Genomic DNA, 17,229 nt, shown 5'->3' on the forward strand with positions numbered 1-17,229 from the left:
TCGGCAGGGAGCCTGCTTCCCCCTCTCTCTCTGCCTGCCTCTCTGCCTGCTTGTGATGTTTGTCTGTCAAATAAATAAATAAAATCTTTAAAAAAATCAAAATAAACAAAAAACAAAAACTGTTTCCTCTAGTCTCGTGCTCCCGGAACTCACTTTAAGTAGAGCTCGAGCTGTGTGTAGAGGAAGCGGAGCAAGGCCCGCCGCGCTATGATCTCCGCGTGGCAGTCGTTCAGCGCGAGGCCGCGGTCGCTCATGTACTCGCCGTTGATGCACTTTGTCCCCGTGGAGACACTGATCACCTTGGCGTCTTTCACGTCTGTGCCTGGAGAATGAGCAAGAGAGGATGCCTCATGCCTCGCCCCCTCCCGGCTCTGTGGCGCTCGCCGCCTGTGCTCCCGGGGGGAGAGGCCCCTGCCCCCGGCTGGTACCTTCGCAAACTGGAAACCCCCCCACCCAAGGACTCATGGCGTGACGCTCTGGACACAAACCTCCCTCGCCTGTGAGTCTACAGGCTCTAACCCCAAGGAAGGTGTTTCCTCTGGGGCAGCCTGGTCTTCTCCTGAACGTTCCCCGCTGGCTCCCGGGAGGCAGCCCCAGGTACAGGCCGACTAACTGGTCCATCAAAGTGCCGTTAGGCTACAGGGAAGGGCGTGTGGCCGCCCGAGGGACAAGAGGAAAGAGAGAATGTGGCCTGTGTGGTGTTGGGAACGGCCCTGGGAGCGCAGCCACTGATGGGACATCTGCTGACAGACCACGCACTGCAGACACGGGGCAAGACATGGACACGGCCCTGCGGTAACCTCCCTCACCGCCCGCTACACGCATGGCGCGCCCCGAGCAGCAGGTGCAGCGCCCGCCCGCAGGGCAAGGTCTCCGCTTCATTCCCACACGCGGCCTCAGGGGCACGCGGCCTGTCTCCATTTAGCAGATAAGGACCCACGGGGCCAAATGGCCACCCAAAGTCGCTCAACCAGCAGGAGCCCAACCTGAACCGCCATCTGACGCCAGGGCCACAGGCCACGGGCTGGGTGGCACTATCTGCAAGGGAACACGGTGGCCCTGAGCATGAGGTCCCCAGGGAGATGCATGGCGAGGGCACCACGGCCCGGGAGCCAGTCCACCCCCTCTGCGCCGGTGAGAAGAGCTGCCCAGGAGGACCCGGCGGCTGCTCACTCCTGCTGCTGGCCGGGGCACAGAGCCTCGCCCAGGGAAGACAGCGTCCCAGGAGCCGAAGCGTCCCCCTTCCGTCACGCGACAGACAGCAGCAAAGGGAGGGGCGGGAGAGCACGGGCATCTATCGCAGAGTTAGACCCCAGGGCACGTCCCCCGACCGCAGACCCACGCTCAGCTGCGCCAGGGTGAGGACGTGGTGCAAGGAAAGGCCGTCACTAAAACGGCACCAGGTGTCCTCGACCACCCAGGGGCTGGCCGCCCCGGGACCACGGACTCACGTCCGGCCCGCGATGGGAGAGAGAGCTGCCTTGGAAGAAAGGACAGTGCGTTTGCCCACACAGAGGACGGGGTTTCCTCCCTGACCGGCAGGTGGAGACAGGCAAAGCGGTCCCAGCTCACTCGCTTGCTCTCCGGCCTTCGGGGGCTTTTTGCACACGGCTCTCCAGGCTCAGCCAGCCAGCGAGGGGCCGAGCGGATGCCCCAGAGCAGAGGGCCCCACAGGAGCAGGGGTCCCCTCTGGGGCCACCACTGTGGTCTCCTGCCCCTGGGAGTGGTCCCTGGGCAGACAGGGCCCAGCGTCCTCGCCCCTGGGGTGCAGGAAAGACTCGGGTACCTTGCTATGGTGGGAGCTTCTGGGTAAATGTAACAGGGCTCCTTCCGCCTCCCCGAAGTGTGCTTTTTACCTGTGCATTTCCTGTTCTTGCTAGAGCTGCCTGTCCCCACAAAACTAGCCATCAGGGTCACTCCTGGGTAAGTCAGATGCGACCCGCTGGCAAATGAAGCAGGAAGGGGGGGCTGCCATTTTGCTGGACTTTTCCAGAGTCAGTCAAAACCGCTCACATGGGATTATAGGAATCAGATGCTAATAGAGCAGCACGCTTTCTCCAAATAAGAAAACGTAGGTTAAAGCAATGAACATGTAAGAGAAAAGTTTGGAAAGTGCGGCTCCCACGTTTGCAGGTGGCAGGGATTGTGAGGAACTAGGAGAACAGCCCGTTAGTGTCCCAGAGACGGTCGGCCACGGCCCGAGAGCACGTCCTCTCTCTGTTCGGCGTGAAGCACAGCCCAGCGTTTTACCTGTGGTCATGACGACGCCGGCTAGAACTTTCCTGCGAGCGTGCGGAGAGGAGAAGTTGTCCGTCAGGTCGCCGAACTTATCCTGCACCAGGCGGGCCACGGCATCGGCTAACACCTGAGGACCACAGCAGGGAGTCAGGGGTGTGGACTGGCCCCTGCCCCGTGCACACTGACAAGGCTGTCCCTTCGGCGTGGCCTTACAGATGGCTTCTCTTCTGGAAAGCCACATGGGCAAATGTGGCAAACAGGCACGTGTCTGTGCATGGGCGGGCGGGCTTTTTTCTCCCTCCAAAACACTCCCTGGAAACACAGGCCCGTGGAGCTTTGGAGGCTCTGGGTGGAATTCTTCGAGAGTCTCACAGACAGGGACAGTCCAGAGCCTGTGCCACCCCTCTGGCCCTCCCAATACCCCAGCCCCCCAGCCCCTGGATGAAGGAGCTGAGGCAGGCCCCAGCCAGAGCGCCCCCCCGGCCACCCGTCTCACACCCTCCACGGCTCTGCACCCAGCTCTCCCAGCCTCCGAGGCCACGGGGAGCGACAGGGCTTTTGGAGGAAGTGAAAGTGCTCCATCCACTCGGGGGCTGACGGGGCCAGGGAACACTCCCCTGAGTGTGACCCACAACATCAGGGCAAGAGAAGGGGCTGAGTGATGAACGCCCAGGAGAAGAGCCACGCAGCTGTGCTCAGCCTCCGCCTGGGGCACCAGCTGCACGGCCTGGCAGCAGCGCCGGTGAGGCCTGGGAGGGCCCCCGCCACAGACCCAGCCGCCCGCAGACAGCACTGACGGCCACGCTCCCTGGGGAAGGGGTGACAGGTGGCTGGTCCACTGCCAGACCAGTCGGCCTGCCCTGCAGGCCGTTTCCCAGCAGCGAACACAGCCATGGTCTGGCTTCACGGTTTACAACGTTATCTTGGATACAAGTGTTTCTGGGAAGTGAAGCCCGACGGGACGTGCGTGTGGGCAGTACGTCCTCCAACCTCACACTGGTCCATGAGTATCAAACGGCTATGTCTGGTGTCCCCAGCTTGGCCTGTGATAAAACACTCCCCAAATGGACAGAAACGTCCATCATCCTAAATGATGACTTTTAAAAAAAAAATTATTTATTTATTTGTGAGGGAGCGAGAGAGAACACAAGCAGGCAGGGTGGCAGGTAGAGGTAGAGAGAGAAGCAGGCTCCCCACTGAGCAAGGAGCCCAATGCGGGACTCAATCCTAGGACCCTGGGATTAGGACCTGAGCTGAAGGCAGCAGCTTAACCAACTGAGCCACCCAGGTGTCCCTTAAATGATGACTTTCTTTGAAAAAAACAAAAGTCACCAGGATTTCTTCCTCCTGCCTTTGCCCCAGTAAGTACCAAAGAGCCCCCAGAAGACTGCGCTCAAGTCGGGGATGGGGAGCATGGACAGAAAACGGGGGGCAGCAAGCCCCCCCGCACCCCAGGCAGAGGCCTCAGTGCCACATGCGTGGGGGCAGGCGACACGGTGGGAAGGGGTCAGAGATGAAGGACCACGTGTTCCCGTTTACGTAAGAGAAAAAGTCTCGAGAGGCTCAGAATAAGCCACAGAAAAGAAAAGCTTCCGTTTCGTGCCAGGTCCAGCCAATCTCCAAACCACAGAGCTCAGAGATGCTCAGAGGAGGTCAGGTCCTTGCGTGGACACTTACTGGTCAGAGGCGGGCACGGTCAGCACCAGGACTGTTCCTCCAGCCCCTCAGAGACTGCAGGTAAGGAAGCGAGTCTCTGTACGTGCTGGGGGCGCCGTACGCGGCAGAGTCACGCCCGCGCCCCCCAGCCCACACCCGCGCCCCCCAGCCCATGCCCGCGCCCCCCAGCCCCAGGTGTCTCTGCAACAGCCCCAGGTGCTGAGAGGCCGCGGCTCAAAGCTGGGCTGGGGCCGATGGCCGGCTTTTGCCCCTCACAGAACCCACTAGAGGCCGAGGGCTCTGCACGCCTCCATGGTCCATGGCGTCTGGGTTTAAACCCTGGAATGCCACTATGGACACGATGAAGGCAACAAGTCCCATGACCAGGGACTCAAGGGCCACTCCAGGCCACTGGTGTGGATGCTCAGCGCTCCCGAGGGCGGGCCTGAAGACGTCCCGTGCAAAGATGACGGAGCCCAGAAATCAAGCTGTGAGGGGTGATTCTGCAGGGACTGCCCCAGGTCCTCCAAGGAAAGCTCCCAGGGGGTGCTCCAGAGACACCACGGTGGGGGCCCAGTGAGCAGACACGGGGACAGATGGCTCCGCGGCCACAAGGTTCAGAAACGAGCACTGGGAGCCCGCAGAACCCAGGCAGGCGGCCGGGGGCAGGGCTGACGTGACCCCCGCCTACCTCCTCCCTCCCTTGGTGGGATTTTCCCAGACGCCCCCCCGGTGAGGCCCCACGCGGACCCCAGCAGAGCTCTGGTCTCTGCTCCCGCAGAAGTCCGGGCCCAGGCTAGGACCCCTGCCTGCCTCCCTGCCACACTGGGACCCCTCCACCCTGCAAAACCCAGGCATCAGGGGTTCGCAGCGCTTGGCAGGTTTCCAATCGTCTCACATGCGACTCTTCTGATGCTAAGGGAAGTCAGGTGGCCGCAGACCGTGAACAGTCGTGAACTCAAGCTGGAACACGTGCAGCAAACAGCAGACCTGAAAACAGGAAATCTCCAGGGAACTAGTGCCACCGACGGATGAAACGATAAGTGGACTGACGTCCTCTGACAAACGTTCGTAACAGGTTAATGTGGGACGTATTACCTGTGGGAGGCCACGGGAAGGCTTGAGACGAGGACCCAACCAGGCCCTGACTGTGCCTCCGTTAAAGGCTGAATAGCAGAACAAAAGGCTAAGGTCGATAAAGTCGAGTAGCACTGAGAAAGGGTCTGTGCTCTGTGTTGGGTGCTCGCCCACGTGACTTCCCACACGTTGGCTAGTCAGCTAGAGACGATTGGGCCGCGGTCAGACATTCTTGGCCGGACCTTGCTGTCCGTGCACGGGCTCTAGCGTACGCCACAGTAAGACTGAGCTGTGCTTACACAAACTATGTCTTGAGTGGCCTTGAACTCAGCACATCTGGCGCTAGAAGGTCTGTTATTGGTGCTTAGGAAATACATAATGGGAAAGCTTGGAGGATTTTCTGTGCTTGTTGCAAACTCTTTAGTAATCAGCTAAAATTAGATACTTTTCTTAGGATTGTTTCTGTTAGCTCTATAATGCCTCACAGCCTTGAATAAAACCAGCTCTATGGGATGTCCTCCCTGGTGCTCCTCCTGCCCCGTCTCTTTGTCTCTTAATTTCTTTTCACCACCCTCTTACCCTCACGTTCCTGGTCGATTTGTCGTGCCGGCCGCGACAATCACCGGGTTCATTAACTGCCCGTAGGACACTCTGAACACGCTACTTCTTACATGATGCTGTATTTGGCTCAGCTTTAGGCAGAATAGTTTCTTCTTCTAAACCCTAGCAGTACCGGTCACCTCGGGCAACAGCACAGAGAAATTACTCTAATTGTGCTCAAAGGCACCAGAGAAGCCTTGACCTTCCAGATTCTTCTACGAGAAATACAAGCGGTCCGTGCACCGATCGGAGTCCCTTCATTCTCTCCTCACACCAGTACACAATTCATCTTCAACCTCGGTACTACTTCAACAAAAAGGAACAGAGAAGGGTAATCGATTTTCTCTCTAAAAAAAATTGTGACCCTCACCCAGAAAACTGGATTTCCAAGAAGAGAAGCAACACACAAAGGTTTCTAGGCTGTAGAGATGCCAGCCACCTGCTATCCCCCACTTCGTGCTTCCCCTTTTGTGTGCAAGCCACGAGCCCGCCTGAAATTCTGTCTTCGTCCTTATGGGGGGGGGCCGACAGTGCTTTCAGACAGTCCACGCCCAAACAAGAGTGGACGCCTCCCTCCGGCCGGGCGGCAGGGAGGCCCACATGGACCGCACCTAGGACATTCCAGGTACAGATTCCCAAGCCCCGTGAGGGCCACTGGAGGGCCCCGTTCCATCCCTCACCCTCCGAGAGGGATCATGCCTGTCATGGAGCACCCCCTGGCCGGGCCCGCCGCTGTCAGCCCCGCTGGAGCTGGGAGACACCCACTCGCACCCAGGCTAGGCTCTCAGCAGCTGGCCGGCTGGCCTCTCTTCTGTACTCGGGGTTCCCCGGGCAGACTTGGCAGGAAACCGCTGAGCTGCTCATGTCACAGGCTGCTATGGGACCTGGGTCCCCGCAGGGGAGGCCTGGGGGGTAGGGAGCCTCGGGCTGCCATGGGGCGCGGGGCAGGGCTCGACCTGGAGGCTGCCGACAACGCTGCCCCGGTGGATGCTGGTGCACGTCCTGGCCCCGGACAGGCCGCCCAGCACACGCCACCCGGGTAGGCAGGATGCCCGGAGCCAGACTTACCAGTGCCGTTCCAACAGGACATCAACAGGGACCAGGAGAAGGAGCCCTGTCTGAAAGCACTGTCAAGACATGGCCACCGTTTCCGGCAGCGGCGCGCGTCCTCACCTGCGGCAAGTGCAACTGCAGGCCCTCGCTGGGGATGGGCTGGCGAGACGGCGTTTGATCCAAGTGCAAGTTAAAAATGGTCGCCAGGGCGGACTGCGCGGCCCGGGCCTTGGCGAGCTTCTTGTTCCTGCCCGAGCCCTCGAAGAACTGGCCGTCCACCACCACGGACATGACGAAGCTCTTGGCGTGGCTCTCCCCGCTCTCCGACAGGAAGTCGTACTTCAGCCCGGGCCGCAGCTCGTTCAGGATCATCACGGGGTTCTTGCCGCTCGGCGGCGGGAACGGCGGGGGGCCGGGGAGGGGGGGCTGCGCGAGGCTCGCGGGCGCGGGGGACGCCGCCAAGCTCAGGTCCCCGCTGGAGCTGAAGGAGTCGTCCCCGTTGCAGCCCAGGTAGAAGGGCGCCTCCGACCGGTCGGGGGTCTCGAAGCCGTTGAAGAGCGTGTCGGGGAAGTCGGCCTGGTCGGACGTGAAGTCCGTGTTGGCGGACAGGGTCCTCCCCATGGCCAGGTGCGCCTCGGAGGCGTTGGGGAACTGCACGAAGGAGCGTAGGGCCTTCTCGGCGGCGTGCAGCTTGGCCTTCTTCTTGGTGGGGCCGGAGCCCTCGAACACCTGCCCGTTCACTTCCACGGACATGACGAACAAGGGCGCGTGCACGGGGCCCGTCTGCGAGAGCAGCGCGTACTGCAGGCCGGGCTTGATCTCGTTCAGCTGCATCAGGGCGTTCTTCGGCAGCGCGGGCCCCGGCGGCCGCCTCCTCTTCTTCAGGCGGAACTTGGCGCGGCCGTTGCTGCCCTCCTCCAGCGGCCGCTTCCGGCTGGCGCCGCCGCGGCCCCCATTGTGGAGCGGGGCGCCCTCGCCGGGCCCGGGCGCGCTGCCGTCCTTGGGGGGCGCGCTGTCCAGACCGCAGCTTTCCTTAACATCTGTGCTGCTCGAACCTGCGGTGCCCAGAAAGAGTAACTTACAACGCCTTCGTTGTAGGATCTTGTAAATGCAAAATTTATAGATTCCTTCGTCTCTTTGTAACTGGGTAAGTGATGTGTGCTTATCCCTCCTTCCCCGCGGGGCGTGCGGACAGCCGCCCGGGCCACCCACGGACTGTCGCCCCGCCACCACCGCTAGTCTGAATCCCCAGCTGCTCTGCGTTAAAAGGGGAATCTTGGAAACAACTTTCTCCTACAAGAATATTCTGAGTGTCTAGAGATGCGCTGTTCAAGCTTATCAAACTGCAGGATGGCAGCCGAATCCGAAAACCTCCCGTCAGCGCACACACACCCCTCCTCCCCATGTCCCTGCTCCCGGGCCCTCAGGCTCTGGACAGCAGCGCTTCCCACGGGGACAGGACTTCAAGCGGGCATTCTGAGCTCATCAGCGTTCAGGCTCTGAATATTCACATCAGATGCAGTGCCTTGATTTAGTCCTGAATCGCTCTCAGGGGACACCTCTCGAGTCCTGGGAAGCGCTCTGGCTACTGGGGGGGCCCTGAGGGGGCGGCTGCACTTCCAGTACGTGCTTCCACTCTTTCCACGCTGTGTGGGGACTGTTCCCCTGCGAACCTTTACTACATTCCCCTACAGGGAAAAAATATGTAGAAAAAGACGTAAGACTGAAACTGCAAACGGCCTACAACTTCCTAACATTCTAAGTAAAGCCAGTGATTTTGTCTTTTTTTTTTAAACAAATATTTGATGGACTTACAGAATAATGTGATTATTCTACCTTTTAAGGATAGTTTCTGTTTACAATTAATAAGGATAATTTTAAAACCCTTAAAGTTCAAGGCAAAATAAATATAATTTTAATTTCAAAAAGGGGAATAGGAAAGTATTCACTCTTCTCTGTAAGTTTATCAAGACTTAAAAAAGAAAAAAAGGGAGAAAAACCCCATGTGTTCCAGATTCATTTTCATAGGCTGCCTGCCGGGAGGCTAAGCGGGACAGACAGTCTGGGCTGCCGGCCGCCAGGCCCCAAGGTTCAAGTTCTCGAGCTTCCAGAGCTGAGACGCAAGTACGATGCCCTGGACACGGCCGAGGGCGAGAGGCGGGAGCGGAGACGGCTCTCTGACACCGGCGAGTGCCCCGGGGCCCCCACACACACCACTTCTCCCAGTTCGCAAAGCTGACGGAGGACACTAAATTCCCATTTATAACATCCTCCAGCAAAAGCTCGGTAGGTCACTCCTTTCGGTGCTCAAAGGAAACAAAGGTTACAAAGGGCAGAGAGAGACAAAATTCAGACCCACAAGTGAGTAAGAGAAGCGCGCGCCGGACCGCGTACCGCTGGGCTGGAGCCAGAGAAGCCCCCAGCGCGAGGGCCGGGCCACGGCCGCGCAAGCACGCGGGCACACAATCACACACACAGCCTTGGACACAAAGGCTGGCCGTGCACGCATGAACACAACCCGTACTGGGGCGACAGACAGACTTGAGATCGTCAGAAGAAGGTGCTTCCGGGGGGACAGGCCACACAGATTCCGGGCTGCCGTCTGCTTCGGGGCTGACACGGCCCCGCTTCCGCCGGACCGGAATTGCTACTACGTGAAGGAAAAGTACATTAGAGGGAGAAGAGGCCCCAGTGCCCCGGCTCTTAAACACACGGAGCTGCTGCTTTATTCCACAGATGTGAACACAACCGCGATGAGCTCTTTCGCTGCCTCTGAAACCACAGCAGATCTAGGGCTGCCCGTCACCTCCAGCTCGGGAACCAGCATCCGTGTCTCCTGCAGAATCACTCAGAAGACTCGTGTACCTTGGAGAGTTACCACAGGGTCTACACACACGCGATGTTTCCACCCAAACCCACGGCTGCCGCTGTGGAGGACAGCCCACGGGCCCGAGAAAAGGAGGCTTGGGGGACAGGTGCTCGCGTGTCCCCATGTGGGGCAGCGCACGGGCCAAAGTGGCCACGGGGAGCGGAACTGACCTCCCGAGGAGGGACTGATGGGGACAGCAGCCTGCAGGAAGCGGGAGGTGGAGCTCGGGTCTCGCTGCTGAAAAGCAAGTGCTCCGGCTCTCTCACGCCCCCGACCACCCAAGAGAGCACTTTCCATGCGGCTCGTGTGACAGAGGCCCGGCCCGTGGCACATTCCCCACTGCAGAGCCCGTGGAGCAGCCCGTGGGGCAGCAGGCCCAAGGGTAAGGCCTCAGCGGGCCGGTTCTGGGTGAAGTCACAGGGAGCTGGACTGACCTCCGCTCTAGTCACGGGTGACCACGCTCAGTAAAAGGTCACTCGTCATTTCGACCTGCAGGTCTTCCTTGGGAGCCACCGAACACAGACAAGTGAGAATGTACACATGTACATATATCCGAAAAAAATACTGTGTACATATATCGCCAAATGTGCTCTGCTGTAATTTCCACACTAAAAGCTCCCAACTTCTGTGGGAGCCTTTAAACCTTACGCAAATGCAGCCTATCTGGGAATAAAGATAAAACAGAGGACAGGTGTTCGGGGAACGTCTCACAGAGGACACCGCTGTGGAGGGAAGCTCTGCGCCCCTGAGGCTCACCAGCCGGCACTCCAGGGAGGACAGTGTGGGGCGTGGAACAGGCCGAACGGTGAGCTCTGGTCCACAGCGCCCAAAGGCTCCCGGAAGTCTGGAAGCGAGATCAGCTCCCTTCCCTCAAAGCATGAGAAGAATCCATCGCATTTACAGGGAAAAATCTGGGTAGTGTTATCCTAGATGAGCAAGTATTTAAATTAATCTCAAAGGGTATTTTGGATTGGAACAGATGAAAATCCGGCCGCCTGTGGGAGACCAGGCTGTGATGTCTGATGAAGCCGGGCAGCTCCGTGGCCAGCGCATCCGGAAGCCTGTATTTGCCTCCAGGGACACACACGGCGGCCCAGAGTGACAGACGGTCCCACACACGGCCGTAGGGAAATGCCCACACCAGGTACCAACACCTCCTGTAGAGAACACATCAGAGACTGCAAACAGCCACCGTCACTGGTGTAGGAAATACTGTAGGAAAGAATCACTTTTCCCAAATTAGTCCCATTAGAAAGACTGACAAGAACACTAGGGCTCGAGCGGAGAGCGAGCTACTCGGTGCCACACGGCAGGCCGGTCTTACTCGTGTTTTCTTCATCTTCTGTGTCCATGGCAAGGGCCTTCTGAGGGCTTCTTGACCGGCGGAGGCGGTTTCTATCTGAAAGACAGCAAGGAAAGACTGGTCAGTGTGCCCGTCACGTGAGCAGATGGCGTCCGCCTGCTCCGTGCTCCTTTACGACAAGCTAAAGAAGAAAGTCCCGGACAAGGATGGTTAGGTCTGCGGCCCAGGACGGGACATCTGCGTGGTCAGGGACACCGAGGGGCCGCCGCCCGGGGCTGCGCCTTCAGGAGGCGCCGGCAGGAAGGGACTGTCCCATGACTCCAGGGCCACTCCGAGAAGAGTGGCCCCGCGGCAGGGGCTGGGTCCCAGGGGACAGCGAGGACAAGGATGTGTCAGAGGGAGCTCTCCCACAGTGCGAACAAAGACGCGCCAGGTACACGCCGGTCCCCCCGCCGTTTGCTCGCTGCTCGTGGGACTCTGGCCCAGGGCGTAAACGACAGACGCAAGCAGGAGCGCCAGGGTTGCACCGGGCGGCTCGCACTGGGCTGCTCTTCTTCACCCCGAAGGGGTCTCAGGGGGATGCGGCTGAAGAGCACAGGCCTATTCAAACCGGATCTAACCCCTGAGCAACCTGTAACTTCTAATCCTGTGGGCGGGGAAACCACAGGAAGTCCTCCAAGAACAATTACTCCAAGGATCTAACTCTTAACAATGTCACAGTCTCCTCTTCTGCGGCGTCATCCGTACATCATCTGGACCCATCACACTGCGAGCCAGGAAGACAGCATGGCACATGCCGTAGCCACATTTGCTTCGTATACGAGCAAAATTTACCCCGTAAGTCACTGAGAGGCAATTCAGTTCCTTTAGGAAAATGGTGACTAAAATGCGCCCAATCGTTGCATGTTAGAAATCTCCCGTCTCTCTAAAACGCACGTAGTCTTCACAGCAATCAGCTGTTAACGCTGTTGAACCTCAATGTATATGCACCAAATTTGTGGCTAAACGTTAAATAAGTTTCGATACAGAATCCTTCATTCAAGGGGCACCTGGGGGGCTGGGTTGGTTAAGCATCTGACTCCTGGTTTCGGCTCAAGTTAGGATCTCAGGGTCGTGAGATCGAGCCCCATGCTGGGGGGGTCCATGCTCCATGGGGGGGTCTGCTTGGGATTCATCCCCCCACCCCTGCCCTGCCCCTGTTCTCTCTCTCAAATACATAAATACATCTTTTTTTTTTTTTTTAAGAATTTTAGAATTTTAAAGAATCCTTGGGGCACCTGGGTGGCTCAGTTGGTTAAGCATCTGCCTTCAGCTCAGCTCATGATCCTGGAGTCCCAAGATCAAGTCCCACATCGGGCTCCCTGCTCAGCGGGGGGTCTGCTTCTCCCTCTGACCCTCCCTCCTCTCAAATAAATAAAATATTCTTTTAAAAAAAGATCCTTTAAGAAAGTCTTCCACATCGTTTTAAAAGCATTTTTATTTTATATTATATTATCTTATTTTATTTTTTGAGCATTTTTATTTTATATTAGTTAATTACTTCAAGACATGGTTTCTGAAAATGTACTACTTGCAAATCACACTGTGGATAGCACAAAACCTAAATAAATCAGACGGATTCTGCCACTGAGACACCTGGGAGGTGCGGTCAGTCAAGCATCTGACTCTTGGTTTCGGCACGTCGTGAGTTCAGGGTCGTGAGGTCGAGTCCCGCGTCAGGCTCCGTGCTCAGCGGGAGTCTGCAGGGTCTCTCTTCCTCCTTCTGCCCCTCCCCACCGCGCTCGAGCCCGCTCTCTCTCTAATAAGGAAGTGAATACTTAAAAACAATATTATTTGAATAGCTGACTATATTAAGAAATTATTAGTCATCTTCGGTGTGAAAATAGTACTTAAATTTTAGTGACCTATACTTCAGTATTTCAAGATGAAATGAGAACATCTGAGACGTGTTCTTATAAACTAACACGGCACGGCACAGAGAAACGCAGACGCTGTGTGGGTGACACGGGGCGGAAGGCCGGTGCCTCACGCCGGCCGATGGGCACGTGGGTGTTCTTATGCGCTTCTGTATTTGCATGTGTTTTAATATTCCCATTATGGCAAGTTTTAATAAAAAAGTAACTCCCCTGAGTTCCAAAGTGGGAGGGAAGACACAGTCGCGAGTGCAGAAGTCCCACACGCCCTCGGTGGGACACAGGTGCTCTGGGGAGTCCCTCACGGGACGACGGGGGCACGGGTGCCGACTGGAGCCGGGGGGTCAGGCCAGCTGGGGCGCACCCTGAAGACGAGACGCGGGTGGCAGAGAGGAAAGCACAGAGCTGGTGTGAGACCAACCTCACAAAGCACTTCAGAGAAACCCAAACTACTACAAACAGCAAACATCCGAGGGGCTCCGAGGGGGGAGGGAGGAAGGCAGACTAGCCGGGGACCAAGGAGAGCTCGGTAGGGAGGGCCCGCCCCTGCCTCTGCATCACCAGCCTGGGAGCCCAGGACGCCCCGACGACACTGGGGATGGGCACAGACACAAACAGAACGAGAACTGTTCTTTCGGCCAAAGGTCCAAGACAGGGAGCTGCCGGCTACACGGGGAACGGGCGGAGTGGAAAGACCCCGCTCGTCCCGGCCACGGTGCAGGGTCAGGGGGACACTCGGGCCGAGGTGCTGAGGGGCCCATCTCATCCCCACTGGGGCTGTCAGGAGACCACAGAAGAGGAGCAAACTTGCAAGCTGTCGGCGGAGGCCCGGGGGAACCAGACCCCCACCAGAGGGAGTGCAGCGTGAGGGACAGTCAGCTAGCACACACATTTAGGTAAGAGTCAGGTCCTGTAACGTAGTATGTTCATGTTTCAATAAAAATCATTCCTCATACTGACAGCCACGAAGACCCCACACTGAATGAAAACATACAACCAGGAGATGCTGTCCAGAGATGTCAGACTCACTGGAGGAAAGCTTCCGAGCAGCCACTATAACGTGCTTACTAGACAGCCTGAGTCCCCGGGACGGTGTGGAATTGGTATGGGACAGACAAGCAGGTCGCAGTGAGCAGGAGGAAGGACCTCGGAGAAGCTCTCGCCAGCACACCCGGGCAGGTCAGCGCAGAAAGGACAGACAGCCCTGTCAGCAAAGTATGCCGGAGCGGTGCGACCTCTCCCCCCACGGCAGGCCACCTGCAGCGGGCCAGGGGCTTCCACGTAAAACACAAACTATAACACCTTTAGGAAATTCATAGGAGAAAATCCTCTGGATCTAGGACGAAGCAAAGACTTTGCAGACTCTTTTGCAGATCAAAAGCGTGATCTTTGACAGGAAAGACTGATAAAGTGGACCTCATCGAAATGAAACACTTCTGCTTAAGACCTTACCGAAAAGATGAAAAGACAAGCTACCGACATGGAGAATATCTTTGGAAGCCACATAGCCAACCCACACCCTATGTGAGAAATTCTCAAAGCCAGACAATGAAACAAGCCTATCAGAAACTGGGCAGCAGACATGAAGAGCAGTATCACCAACAGGGGTGCACAGACAGCAAATGAGCCCCCGAGACGGTGCCGGACGCCGTCACCCCTCAGGGAGACGCGCCTCGGGCCACATGCGGCTCCAGCACACACCCGTGAGGACGGCTACGAGGGAAAACCGCGGCCACCCCACACTCTGGCAAGGATGCGCAGAAGCACGTCCCACACTCGGCTGGCGGGAACCTAGCAGGTGCAGCCGCCCCGGAGAACAGTCTCGCGGTGTCTTAAAAACGAAACATGTGCATTCATTCAGAGAAATGAAGACATGGTCACATAGAAAATGGATACAGGGGGACGCTGGTGGGTTCGGTGGAGCGTGTGACTCTTGATCTCGGGGTTGTGAGTTCAAGCCCCACGTTGGGGGTAGAGAGGACCTGAGAAATTTTTATATACGTACATGCGTGCTCAGAGCCACTCGAGTCACAGTAACCCCAAACTGGGAAAACCCAGGGGCCCCTCAACAGCTGAACGATGAACTACAATACGGTCCATCCACACCACGGAACACGGTGTGGCAATAAAAAGCAACAGACTGTTGAGATACACAAGCACCTGGGTAGATTCCCAGAGAATGAGAACGCGTGGAAAGCCCCGATCTCATGGTCCGTTGCATGGACCCGTGTGCAGCCCACGATGCGCACTACTGCGGGAATGAGAAAACTGCAGGTGGAGAACAGGTCGGGGCCACCAGGGCTCGGGAAGAGGTGGCTGTGGCTATAAAAGGGCAGCAGGAGGGACCCCTGCAGCGCTAGAATGTTCTGGATCTTGACTGTATGGAGGTCAATATCCTTGTCGTAACAGTGCTCTGTGGAAAGCAAGCAGGGCTCTCGTGTTATTTCTAACAGCTGCCTGTGAACTGTCGTGATCCCAAAATGAGACGTTCAGTTAGACGTAGACACAGGCACACGCGATCATTAACCAATAACTGGTCCACAGAGAGGGCCGGCGCCAGGAAGACGGCACGTGCAGTGATGGGGAGGGGGAGTCTGCACCACGGGACAGGCTTGGCCCTCGTGGAGCTCACCTGACTGGGGGAGCTCACCTCGCTTACCTGCTCCCACATACTAAAATTCTAAAAACGGACACAGAAAATGTCTCACGGTAGAAAATCATCAGGCTATGCACAGTGGCAAGTGGGTACGTGCATATTAAGAACAGACGCCAGAAATCTCTTGCAGAGCAGAAGCCAACATTTCCAGCATCTACAGATGCCAACTCTGGTACCGAAGGTTATAAAACAAACCAAAATAATAAATGCAAGCACTGCAGGGCATTTCACAGAACCATTTTTCTTTCATTCGCAAAAGCACTTTTTATGGCCTGCACGATAAACAAGAAAGAATTAAAACCCCGTGAAAAAACCGCATATCGAACAAAATTCCAAAAATGACCAGTTAAAGAATAGCTTTCTTCGACAGCAATATTCGAATAATCTCCCTACCTAATGCAACAGGAAGTAAGCTAAACTGGGGGGGCACTGAAGTGTGAAAAGACCCTTCAAGTTGGCATCAAAAGACCGGATTTAAGTGGGTTCCAGGTACAACTGCAGCCTCCCTTTGTCTGGCAGCACGAGGCGAGCTGGACCCAGAGTTTATGTGGAAAAAGGAACGGTCTGAACAGTCGTGCGGCGATGAGGCCCGGCTTGCCCTCCTGGACTGGACCTGATGGGACGCCAGCGCCCAGGACGGCACGTGCGGTTCAGACTGACCGCCAGGGTGACGGCTGAGCAGCTGGGGGGCAGTGAGCACACTCAGAAATCCGCAGTGTGGCCACGGTGGTGGCCCACGTCAGGGACGGGCACTTCCTAACACACCGGACTGGACGCTGGGTGACCGCACACAACTGACTTCAAATAACACAAGTCAACCGGCCATGTGCTCGTTCCTAAGTGGACGTGCTATTATTCACACCTTTGTAGATGCTTATGCTGTAAGACAGCGTGACTGCGGCAGTGCCCTCTCCTCGCAAGACAGCGAGGCTGCGCTCACTCCTACCCTTTCACGCCCTCCCTCTTCCTTAGTGAAAAAGGTATTCTGGAATGAAATATAAAGAACATGACTTACTTGTATTGAAAATGTGTCAGAACTTGAATATATTCTATTGTGCTGCTGGAAATGCTATCATTAGGAATTCACTAAAAACGTATAGATTAAAAAGTATTTAAGGGGGGCCTGGGGGTCTCAGTGGGTTAAGCCTCTGCCTTCGGCTCAGGCCACGATCCCAGGGTCCGGGGATCGAGTCCCACTTCGGGCTCTCTGCTCAACAGGGAGCCTGCTTCCTCCTCTCTCTCTGCCTGCCTCTCTGCCTACTTGTGATCTCTGTCTGTCAAGTAAATAAATAAAATCTTCAAAAAAAAAAAAGTGTTTAAAACAAGCAGTAAACTTGGTTAAGATTACTAGCAATTATTACTAGATTTTATCCATTTTATTCTCAAAACAGAATGGCTGTAAGAAAAGTTTTACTTATTATTTGCAGCTGCTACGGGTTTTATCTTTAACAGTCATACACAGCAAATTTTTAAACACAGAAGTGTTAGGATGGAGATGATTTGTGTTGATACTTTACTACAAATCAAGCAACTTGCTAAAGTCTAGATTAATTTTTTAGCCATAGCAAAAATGCCAAGTGATGATTTGGCTATTTAATAAAAGTAACTGAAATATATAATTCTTATATCATTTGAAAGAAAATAATCTGAAATTCAACAACTTAATCCAGCACCTTTAGAGAACAAACCTCACAATTTATATTTTGCTTTCACCATTATATGAACAAAATAATACCCCTGGAGAAGGAACAGACAAATAGAGCAATGGGACAGCACAGAGCGCCCCGAAACACAGCCACACACACACTGCCCAAGGCACAAGGCCACCCGCGTCTTCAACAAGTGGGCAGGAACAACGGCACGT

The 17,229-nt window shown here is 56.2% G+C and overlaps 1 protein-coding gene across 2 annotated transcripts in view; it reads right to left on the reverse strand.

The window, feature by feature from the left end:
- ADARB1 (adenosine deaminase RNA specific B1) overlaps positions 1 to 17,229 on the reverse strand; it is a 126,255-nt gene that overhangs the window by 33,107 nt on the left and 75,919 nt on the right. For both annotated transcript variants that reach the window (XM_045084329.1, XM_045084330.1), the window contains exons 3-6: positions 10,818 to 10,892; positions 6,745 to 7,679; positions 2,251 to 2,365; positions 154 to 322 (exon numbers count right to left, since the gene is read on the reverse strand). In XM_045084329.1, the coding sequence (XP_044940264.1) occupies positions 154 to 322; positions 2,251 to 2,365; positions 6,745 to 7,679; positions 10,818 to 10,845 (1,247 nt within the window). In that variant the 5' untranslated portion in view covers positions 10,846 to 10,892. The remainder of the gene's footprint in view (positions 1 to 153; positions 323 to 2,250; positions 2,366 to 6,744; positions 7,680 to 10,817; positions 10,893 to 17,229) is intronic.

The sequence above is a fragment of the Mustela putorius genome, unplaced genomic scaffold (assembly GCF_011764305.1).
Source record: "Mustela putorius furo isolate JIRA1106 unplaced genomic scaffold, ASM1176430v1.1 tig00000765_pilon_pilon_pilon, whole genome shotgun sequence".
Classification (NCBI taxonomy): Eukaryota; Metazoa; Chordata; class Mammalia; order Carnivora; family Mustelidae; genus Mustela; species Mustela putorius.